The sequence below is a fragment of the Helianthus annuus genome, chromosome 9 (genome assembly GCF_002127325.2).
Source record: "Helianthus annuus cultivar XRQ/B chromosome 9, HanXRQr2.0-SUNRISE, whole genome shotgun sequence".
Lineage (NCBI taxonomy): Eukaryota > Viridiplantae > Streptophyta > Magnoliopsida > Asterales > Asteraceae > Helianthus > Helianthus annuus.
Window position 1 is genome coordinate 68,641,453 of NC_035441.2, and position 11,947 is coordinate 68,653,399.

The 11,947-nt window shown below is 39.4% G+C and overlaps 1 protein-coding gene across 1 annotated transcript; it reads left to right on the forward strand.

Annotated features, from left to right (window-relative positions):
- The first annotated feature begins 1,755 nt into the window (after nucleotides 1-1,755).
- LOC110875798 lies at nucleotides 1,756-8,839 on the forward strand. The gene is made up of 8 exons (XM_022124001.2): nucleotides 1,756-1,934; nucleotides 2,018-2,139; nucleotides 2,218-2,305; nucleotides 2,394-2,502; nucleotides 5,452-5,615; nucleotides 5,801-5,921; nucleotides 8,377-8,648; nucleotides 8,734-8,839. The coding sequence occupies exons 1-8, from the start codon at nucleotides 1,756-1,758 to the stop codon at nucleotides 8,837-8,839; spliced, it is 1,161 nt and encodes a 386-aa protein (XP_021979693.2).
- Nucleotides 8,840-11,947: the final 3,108 nt, after the last annotated feature.

Consider the following 11,947-nt stretch of genomic DNA (forward strand, 5'->3'; position numbering starts at 1 on the left):
GAGACGAATTGAAAAAAAGAATATAAAAGGACAAAAAAGCCCCTCCGCCCTTCACTATATCGCATGCCACGTGTTGGGCCAGGATCCGTGCTCACAGTTCTCACACATTAGGGCGTTTTCTCCTGATCCCGTACCTATATATATAATTATATATATATATGTATATACATATATATATATATATATATAGTGGGGATCTTGTAGAAAGTGTGTTTTTCATAGAAAGTGTAGGAATGAACTGGGCCATCAGATGAGTGTGTTTAATGGTTGAGATCATTTTGGTGGCATTTTGGTAATATACGTGTCTTTAAAATAGGCTAATTTAATTGATTGGGGGGGGGGGGGGTAAATGTGTCATTTAAGTTGTTTTAAATAAAAAAATAACTACCAATCATAAAACCACCTCCAAAAATGTCGTAATTTTTTTCTCTCTCTCTAATCCCTCACATTTGAAAATACCAAATCATACAAAAAATAACGATAAATCAGATCAAGATGTGTTCATAGCAGTGTGTTTTAGTGATAAAACACAATGTGACGAACTAGTGACTGACTGCTAAAACACAACATTAAGAATGCCAAAATCATATCAACTAGTAACTGATAAAACACATTATGATGAAACCCGTAACTGATAAAACACAACATCAAGAATGCCAAAATCACATCTTTGAGTTTAGCATTAGGGTTTAACTTTAACTTTTGGGTTTAACTTTATCTTTAGGGTTTGTATTAGGGTTTATCATTAAGGGTTTTGCTTTAGGGTTTAGTTTTAGCTTTAGGGTTTAGCATTAGGGTTTAGCTTTAGGGTTTAGAATTAGGGTTTAGCTTTAGGGTTTAGCATTAGGGTTTAGAATTAGGGTTTAGCTTTAGGGTTTAGGGTTTAGCATTAAGGTTTAGCTTTAGTGTTTATGGTATAAGGTTTAGGATTTATAACACATATTTTTTCAATTTTAAACATGACATGTTTAAAATTGAAAAAAATATGTGTTATAAATCCTAAACCTTATACCATAAACACTAAAGCTAAACCTTAATGCTAAACCCTAAACCCTAAAGCTAAACCCTAATTCTAAACCCTAATGCTAAACCCTAAAGCTAAACCCTAATTCTAAACCCTAAAGCTAAAACTAAACCCTAAAGCTAAACCCTTAATGCTAAACCCTAAAGATAAAGCTAAACCCAAAAGTTAAAGCTAAACCCTAATGCTAAACCCAAAAGCTAAACCCTAATTCTAAACCCTAAAGCTAAACCCTAATGCTAAACCCTAAAGCTAAAACTAAACCCTAAAGCAAAACCCTTAATGATAAACCCGTGAAGGTTGCATGGCTCGACAACTGTGAAGCGTGTTGATGATGACGGCCGCCGTTTTGAACGCTACCCTTTCCTGCTTACGGCGTTTGAGAATCTCCAACCAACCGAAAACAAGTACTTCGTTGGTATGCTTCCTATACCCCACCTAGTATTTGACGTTAAAATATTAATAGGAAAGGAGATTATAGACACGACACAGTTATTACACTTAGATGTTACCGGTTCATATCATCAATATGCTACGTGTTTTTAAAATAATTCATGATATGATTCAAAAGGCGGGCCACCGGGTTTATTGAAAAGAAAAATAGCTGCCGAATAACAAGAATTAGTAAATCAGAATTGCAAATAATTTAAAATAATTGAATATATATTTGAGTGAAAATAATCAGTTCATATATACCCAGATTGGTTATTGATAAAGGATTTTATGTATCCAAAATGGGTAGTGGCGCGTGCACGTTTATTTATAACAGCAGAGTTAATAAATGGAGACGTTACCATAATGACTCTTTCTCTCATTCCATTTCAGATGTCATTGGATATGTTACTGAGGTTGGTGCGCCATTTGTAAACGCTTCGGGCTCACGCACAGTCGAATTCAGTCTAACCAATGAACGGTTAGTAACACGTTCCTATTGCTTACGCAACCTTCTCTCCCTACGTGACAACTGATGCTTTTATTCTAATTGGTGTTTTGCAGCAAGCGCCAAGTCAGAGTGACACTGTGGGGCCACCTTGGTGATGTTATGATTAAGAGGAAGAGCGAGAACCCACCCATTTACTCTCTTATCTTGACTTCCATGAGCGCGAAGTTCTACCTCGGTACATTTGTTCCCCGTTACATGTCTGCTTACCATTGAAGTTGTTATATAGTTTTAACTTTTCCGTTGCCTGGCGCAGGCACCCTGTGTTTGTCCAGCTCAACATCGACTGTGCTCATCGATTCAGACGAGATACCTGTGCTCCAGTCTTTCAGGGCATCCATCAGGTATCATTATACCCTCAACTAACTACCCTCTGCTTTCCTATGTTGCACTGTTCTGTGCTTTGCCTGACTATTTGTATGCGTTTCCCAGCTGTGTTGCCGTCGACGGTACTAGCGAGCCAATTACCGAGGATGTAACCTGTGTTGGCACCCTAAGTGAGCTTTTGGACAAGGTGTGTGGCGACAATAATAAAAAGAAGGTACGCTACTAACTTACTTTACACCTTAGACCACACTTAGGCCTAGGGGTGAGCATAAATAGGTCCGACCCGATTAGATCCGAGAACCGAATCAAAAGGTACCCACAACCGACCCTAATATAGTGTATAGGGTATTTGTTCGGTTCCTGTAAATCAAGTGTCCCGGGTATCGGGTCAGAACGGGTGGCGAACAACAAAGAACCGAAGCCAAACCTGATAGAACCGAGATAAATATATTGAGTCTATACAAACAACTAATCTGGGCCAAATCCCATCATCATAAGTTGGCCTACTTTGAAATATAACAAACAGTAAGTAAGATATATCAGAACAATTTCATTCGAAAATCAACATTAATCTTACCTCATGAGTTCTGCCAACTAAGATTCTGAAATTGATGATAGGGCTGAGAATTTGACAGTAAATGAATTTCATACAGTGGATAAATCAGTAATTCAGTATTGAATCCAAGGAAATCGGATGAATTATTGCTGAGCATTTGACTGTAACTTTGAATTGGGATGGATTGTAACTGTGCAACAGTTTCATGTAATCGAATGAAATATGGCTGCTTATTCCAAGAGGATTTTGTAATTTGTATAACAGTTTCATGTAATTAGCTGGTACTACAACAGATATGCAAACTATATCAACCGTGTACTTTGGGTTCGGGTATTACCTTGGAACCGACAGGCCCGAACATGGTAAGAACCGATACCCGACTATGATATAGGGTACAAGATTCGATTCCACTTTTTTTGTCGTCATCGGGTATCGGGTCGGTTCGATCAAATCTCGGGACGGTCCGGTACCTGTAAAATGCTCAGCCCTACTTAGGCCTGTTGCTACCTAGGTAAAAAACAACACTCTCTGTATATAAGCATTTAAATAGATAAGTTAACCGCCAGTAAAGCATGCGAAACAGCCCACCTTGCTACCATAGCAAAAAAAAAAAAAAAAAGATTTACCCATCAATAGTTAATGTTTGCATTAAGATTAAATATTTAGTTAGAATGATCAGAATATCTAATCCATTGATATACAGATATCACAGTTTATTATTTTTTAACCACCAATAATGCATTATTATTATTTTTTTTTGGCGTAAAAATTTACCCGTTACCATTTGAAAAATAATATCATTGTATATTTGTATTATAGTATAGTGTTGTCTTATATTTATTTTTTTTTCATTGCTAAGTGATGAAGGGAATGCGTAAAGCCCAAACCATTCGGTACGCATATTCGAGCATGGGAATGTCATGGGTACCCGACCCGACCCGAAGAATACCCGACCCGACCCGATACCCGATCAGCCATGAAATAAGTACCCGATATGATACCCTATAATATGAGATAGGTTCCGGTTCTCTTATGAGTCGGGTTTGTCGGTATTCGGGTACAGAACCGACCCGACTTTTATGTTTTGTAAACCTTTATTATATAGGCTAAAATATGAAGTTTGACATGTGAACATGAAGTCGCATTCACTGTAGTCTATACATTCCCTCCTGGAGCCTTTGTTCTCTTGCGGAAGTACAAAGAACTCAGAGTTGCAACAATATCTGAAGGTCATTCATTAGTGGTTATCTCAATCCAGTAACTTTTTCTAGGAGTTACGGGACTATCTCCAGTAATGAATGACGGGGCTAAAATATCTTTTTTCCATAGTTGGACTGACCCGTAACTTTTTCCAGCAATGGCTAACTCCCGTAAAATGAAAAATATCTCTTTCGGACTGAAACCTACCTCCTGGACTGAAGTATAAAGTTCTTTTAATCATATGTCTTCTCTTGCTTGCTTCATCTCTATTCTAAAGTATAAAGTTACGTTCTGGCTGCATATGTTTTAATCATTCATTCGGTATTGGGCCTAAGCCCAATGATTAATCTGCTTGGTTATTATTAAAATCGGTTCCAATTCCAAGGTCGGGTTTTCAAGTGAAACCTACCCGGAACCGACCCGACCCGACCCGATTACAAACTGAAAATCAGAACCGACCAAGAGAGCGACATGCCTAGGTTCGAGTCGGGGTAGGTACAATATCGGTTCGGTTATCGGTTCTTTTCGGTCCGGACCTATATTTGCTCACCCCTAATTGGATGGACATAGATACCAGGGCTGATTAACCGAAATATAAACCCACTTGCCTAACCATATACCCGATTTTTAAAATTCCCTTAAGTTGTCCCCAATAATGCTTCATTCTAATAGTAACTTATGTAGAAAATCAGCTTTATTTGTGAAATTTGAGATAAGCATTTTAAGCTGAACGCGCAGCCCCCCCCCCATTTTAATAACAAATAATGCGTTATTATGACGCCTACGAACTTCATGCACGCGTTAGTTGGCCATAACCGAGTGTTGCTGTTAGGAAGCCTTTGTAAATGCTCAAAGTTGGCTGCAAACGCCACAAATAACAAGAAATGGAGAGAAAGGGTTAATGAAATCGTCGGAGGAAATAGAAAGATGAAACCTTAATTGATGCACACATTTTAATATCAATATCTGTAACGGTTTATACATAAACAACCCACATCCTATAGGGAGCTACTTTGAAATTTTTAACCGATTTTCTAAACACTTTACCGTGGTGCGAAATCACGTAAACCCGCATGCATAAGGAACATAATACTAAAATGATTAGCGACTACGTTTATAGGTTTAGGGTCTAATTCTTTAATTTGTACTCCTGCCAACGACGCAGATTCTGATGTCACTTGGCCCACCTCGCTCTAAATTGGGTGCCTGTCAGGATGAGAAAGAGTCGACAGTCCCTACTCATCTCACTACAAATGGTTCGGTTATAACCATATAAGAAGACTTATAGCCACACGTGCATGGCCTGCCTGCGGGGGCCTGTAGTAGAGGAAGCCACCGACAGACCATCATTTTCCTCAAAGACTCCACTATCCCACTTAACTGGCCCTTTTTTTGTCTTCCATGTAGGCCGTCCTTTTGAGGAACAAAGCCGAGATTACATCCATCAGAACAAAAAACAGCTGGTATATTTTCACGTGCTCTGGCAGCAAGTGTCGTAAGGGCCTCACCCGAGAGGATGGGTACTTCATTTGCAAGGCGTGCAAATCCAAGGTTGAATATCGGAGGACAAGGTATATACTGCAACCTCTTAGAACCCAGTTGGTTTCTTTTACAGTCATCTATTTGTATCGTTCTGCCCTTCACCTTTTACACTACGTTTTTTATTGCCCGATTCGATTTATATTACGCCTTTGTTGCCATTCGAAAGATCTATGACCTGCGTTACCGTTATTGTTGGGATGCTATGGCATGATAGGTTTCGAATTCAGGTGGATATTACCGACGGAACCATGAACACCGTTGTTGTCCTTTTTGATGAAATCGCTGAACAGCTGGTTAAAAGGACTGCAAAATCTCTGGTGGAAGAACAACTACAAGTATGTGAGTTTCATGGTGTATGGTTATATCTGGGGCATGTGTTGTCACACCCCCAAAATCCACACGCGGAGTTCCACCGCTTGGAGGCGTGACATGACCAGGATCAAGCCATCAATCATATTGAACATAGCATAATATAAATAAGATAGTTCGTAAAACCCAATTCAATACAATTGATGTTCCAAACCAAACATAGTATCAATAGCGGAAGCGTAATAATGAAAATCCAAAGTATGTAAATGTAAACCCAAAGCAATATTAAGGTTGATTGTTTAAACATTTTAACATGGCATCCATGATCCATGTTCCACAACGACCTGCTCCTTCCAAGTGCAAGCTCCATAAGTACCTAAGGTCCTGCAAGGCATGCAGCAGAGAGTCAACAACTAGTTGAGCGAGTTCACAGTTAATAGTTCAGTAATAGTATAGTGTGAGTAGTAGTATGTTCGTTTGTTATGTCATGTATCGTTTTGGTTTCCATCGCGGCCTCCCAGGCAGGTATGCGAAGATTAGGGGATGTTTTTTCCCAATTGTTCTAGTCTAGGTTTATGTGTATCGCGGCCTCCCAGGCAGGTGTGCGAAGATTAGTAAATTTAGTTCGCGGCCTTCCTAAGGCAGGTGTGCGAAGTCAGTCATAATATCGCGGCCAACCCTTGGAAGGTGTGCGAAGATCAGTTCAATAAGTGTTACTAGTCTAGCCATATCTTATCGTTGGGTTTTATCATCTGAGTATATGCAATAAGTCATCCAATCCCATTCCCACCCGGGAACCCCATGCCTTGGCTGTGTGAACTCACCTTGGTTTGCTCGGTATGCTAAGTTATGTGCTCACAATCAATCAGTCAAGTCCTATAGTGTGCATGTATACTCAATCAGTTCAAGTTCGTAAAGTTTCACGTACAATCAGTATTATCACAAAGTGTGCCCAGCAGTTAGCATCTTGTATCATGTAAGCAGTTAATCCAATTCATGCAAATCCATCTTTCACATAAATGTCCATCATAGTTTTTACTAACTTGATTATTCATTAACCTACTTGAAAGTGTTAACAGTCTTAACGAAGTTAGCAACTCAACAAGGTTTACATACGTAACCGAAATAATAAACAAACACTGTTAGTTAACTAACAGAATTAACTAACAGAGTTAAACAAGAGTACCCACTTAACAGAGTATCATACATGAGTCTAACGGAGTTGATAAAGTTAATTGAGTTAATAACTTGGCCCAGTTAATAGGTTCGACCACTTGACAGACATAACAGTTGGGCCGAAAACAACCTTGTGGCGAAAACACTTGGGCCCGAAATCCCTTGGCCGAAAACACTTTGGGCCGAAAACCCTATGGGTTTTCGTTGGGCATAAAGGTGACGAAAACACCTATGAGCCGAAATCCCTTACTTGGGCCGAAAACACATGGGTGACGAAATCCCTTTGGATTTCGTTGAGGTGTGTTTTCATTGCAAGGGGGAGTGTTTTCGTTGAACCTCAACAATAATCATCATCATCACAGCAGTTAACAAATACCCTAATCATCACTTACAGTGCATGATCAATTTTCGACAAAAACCATTAAATCAAATCATCGATATATATAACATATAAACTACCAAATCATTATGAGACCAAGATCATAATTCAATCAGCATATCCTTCATTAACAGACACATACTTTTGATCAAATCATCCAATATACAAAACAGTTCGTAGATAATATACATATCAATCACGAGTCACCGCAAAACTCACAATTCAAAGCATCTAATTTCTCAACCCTAATCAATATCATGTTCCGCATACAATTACATAACCAATTAACCAAGCATATCGACATCAAGAACTAAGTAACTAAACGTGTAAATCACTAACCGAAACCACGAGTGATCGAGCAAAGGGGAGTCGGGCTTCGAAGGAGAGAGGATGGCCGTCAGGTTCAAAGCAAACGCGAGAGAGAAGAGATGTGATTAGGGTTTGCCACTTATCGATCTCGTGCACGAAGTTAACACAAATTCTTTTTATTCAATCATTACTGGGCCAGAAGCCCACTTCTGTTTTCTTTGGCCCCTTGCTAGATGAAAACACATGGGGTGTTTTCGTGAGGGGGGGGGGGTTTCGAGTGGGGGTTTTGTTTGGCAAAAGTTACACATTCACTCCAGATTACACTCAAACATATACTAATACACGGAACACATATCAACATAATTCCATTTTGTTTTATACTGAATATACCAAACATGTTATCAACATACACACTTATAAGGCACACCATATATATATATAATATAACAAGCGCAATACAATTTAACAATTTACGAACGTGTACAGTTGTGAAACAAACAAGTAGTGTTAACAAACAGCTTAAACAATTAGTGCGCAATTAATGCGAAGATGGAAATCTTGGAAACTCGAGTTGTCACATGTGTGAATCGCTACAGTAACCTTTATGATTTGTGCAGGATACCTCTGTCGATGCGCCGATACTACCCTCTGCCCTTCAGTCCCTTATCAGAACTAAACACACGTTTGAGATTAAGAGCCATACATACTATCATTTTGGCGAGTATGAGAGCTTCAACTGCGCAAAGATTGTTAGTCCTGCTTCAGACTGCGCAGATAACGACGTTTGTCCAAACACGCCATCTGTGCGTGCAAGTTCAACAGATCCGCTGAAACGTTCTGCACCTGGTCCATACCCGTTTCCTAAGGCTGCACGCAAGCTTCGAAAGTTGTACATTTGTAAATTTTGCTCACCTGACGTCTACTCTACCATTTGAATTGTGTACCAATACATGTTTTGTAATTATTGTGTGCAGTTGTGTGGAAGACTCGGATGACGATACTGAAGGGATGACTCTCGGTCATATGGATCTTACTGGTGTGATTGATGATATTGATGATGGTAAAAAGGCTTCCCATTGACATTCCTTCGCTCACCACGTGATCATCTTGCCCGCTTAAGTATTTGTTGGTTTTCTTTATTTTGCATGCTCATAATGTACCCCCACCTACGAGTGGTGGCAATCCCAGACTGTTTTTATTTCCTCTTTGATTACATACTTGATTTCTGGTATTATCAGTTGCGCTTGATTTTTTCCTGTGTTGCTAGTTTTTTATTACGTTTTCTACCTTATAAACGGGTGTAAACATGTTTTCCTAGGTGCCCCGGAATGCTTCGTTAGAGAGGAGTGTGTAATAGAGTAACATCTATGAACAGCCATTTGCAGACACGGTTAACAAAGGCCCCCCTAAACGCTTATCGAAAAATGCTAAATACTCCATTACATTAATAAACAAATCCCCAAAAATCATCATTGGACATCCGCTTAATTAACGTACGTCCACATTAAAACCCTTACGAACCATGAAAAGAAATTGAAGCAACAAGAACTATATTACTTGGTAAGAAAATTTGACCAATAGTGAACATTGAGAACCTCGAAATAGCGAAAAGTGTATTCCGTGACTCGCAAATACAAAACAACAACGTGCTAATTTGAATTTTGTTTTCAGGCCTGTTTGCATTCGTTAAACGTCGGCGTTTACGACCGTATAACGGCTTCGTTTATGGTCGTATAACGACTGCGTTTACGGCCGTATAACGGCTGCGAATGGCCCATAAACGAAGCGGTTTGACGGCTGCAAACGCAAAAGTTAACCAATGCGTTTGCGTCCTGATCACAGCCGTTAAACTGCTGCGTTTACGGCCGTATGACACCTACGAACAAGCCGTAAACGCAGTGAATAACCGGTTGCGAACACAGTTGCGTTTGCAGCCGTAGCATTGGTGTAATTTTCCAATGTTCAAAATCGCATTAATGAAGATGGAGTTGTATCATCTGGTGGATCACCGAGCTGTCGACTGGTATTTATGTACATCTCCAGTTTTTTGTTTTGTTTATTTTATAGCTTTCGATCACTTTGAGGAGCACAACACAACTTGCATTACAAGGCCAAAGGCTTGATTTTTTTTTGGTTGGTTGTTCCAAACACCTTTCTACTTCTTACAGCCCACACCTTTTCCCAACTGTCCTCTAAAAGTGACTTTTTAGGAATCTCTATCATCATCAATTCATCATTACTGCTTTACTAAATGGATTATGTGCGTTTACGGCCTGTTCGCAGCCGTTAAACGGCTGTGTTTACGGCCGTATAACAGCTGCGAACAAGCCGTAAACGCAGCGAATAACCGGCTGCAACCACAGCAGTTAACCACTGTGTTTACTGCCCGTTCGCAGCCGTTAGTATGTTAAATTGAACTAGTATGTTACGATTGTCATTATTATTATTATTATTATTATTATTATTATTATTATTATTATTATTATTATTGTTGTTGTTGTTGTTGTTGTTGTTGTTGTTGTTGTTGTTGTTGTTGTTGTTGTTGTTGTTGTTGTTGTTGTTGTTGTTGTTGTTATTTATGTATGTCTTCCTATATATACATATATATGCATATCTATGTATAAATTTTAATATGTATTTTAAATACACGGCTTAAAAAAACAGGAAAAAAGAACAAACTTTATTGGACAATAAACGTAATGAGTATTTTAAATAAACAAGGTTAAGAAACCAATAAAAATAATGTTCTATCGGGCAATATTGTTTTCCAAGATATGATTACATAATAAATTTTACGCCAGCCTTGGTCTTTATAAACACCGGACATGTGAGTATCGGGCAATATTGTTTGTCAAATCTGGTAAGCTTATTAACACCTATTTGTTGGCGGTGTTACTATACATCCAGGGTCATGTCCTGTCACCATCTGAAGATCCACCTTCGTGTAACCCAGATCATGTGAGTATTTGCTCTATATTGTACCCCTTTTCCTTTCTATATATGCACTTAGTTTGCCCGTACCGATTATCCTTAAACGATGTTTTTAGGTTGATATGGTATATGACATTAGACACAGCATACATCTGCCCATGCACCCCTTTATGATGCCTGCAGATTCTTTCGCCTTCCGCTCATATTCGCGTGTTCTGCCAAATGGGTTGGTACAGTATGTTTGCGGTTTATCGCTCCTCAATAAGCCCGGTATTGACAGAGGTACAAAACTTTAGATTGCACACTTATAAGAAACCATACACATGTCGCTTGCTCCCGCTAGATCACAAGACCTTTGGACTTGCTTTCGTGCTTGGTACTTGATTCTGATGGTTTATTGTTTGTTGTTTTTTTCTTAATCATCCTTTCTGATTTTGACTCAGGTTACACCACACTACAACCATCAATTATTACAGAAACTACTAAAGCGACAACTGAAATGTCTAGCCAGGAAAAATTAAAAGGTCATCCCCAACTTTCATATGCATTGTCCCACCGACCGCAGTGTGGCCATGCAACTTTTTGATGTTCACCACATTATATTAATTGGTATCCCTATTATGCCTATAACATAACCGTTATGCCGCACCTATGTTACAGGTAAACACGTTATACAAAACGACAAGACACAGGAGCGACCTTTGGTTCACTCGCCGGCAACACAGGATCGCGCTGTCTCGCCGGCAGGTATGTACTATCGGCTACATTATTTTCTACTACGCTTTTATCATTGTCATAGAGAAGTGGTTTTCCCCAGCCAGTAGCTCCTGCCTTCAACAACATTCTCAGGAAAACATAGCTTCGTCGTCCCGCAACATACCGAACAAAAGATAACGTGGTCAACACTAATTATGTTAACAGACATTCGTATCAGAACCCCACGAAGGGCAGCGTTTGCATCGACAGGTTATACACAACTCGCTCCCCCCCACACACACACACTTGATCATCTATTTTTAACAACGTTAGTCCGCTACTTGGGTTATCTACTCTCATCCTGAGTATTCTGATAACTTTCCCTTCTATATCTTATAGGGGCGTGCGTAAAGTATGAAAACCTTGGCGGTCCAAATTTCACATGCCATAATTTAACGCGGTAATGTGGTACGAGGAGCGAAACAAGAATACAAAAGCATCCGACGGCACAACCTTCTCTTCGTGCTGCCAGGATGGCAAAGTTTTACTGCCTCGCCTGCT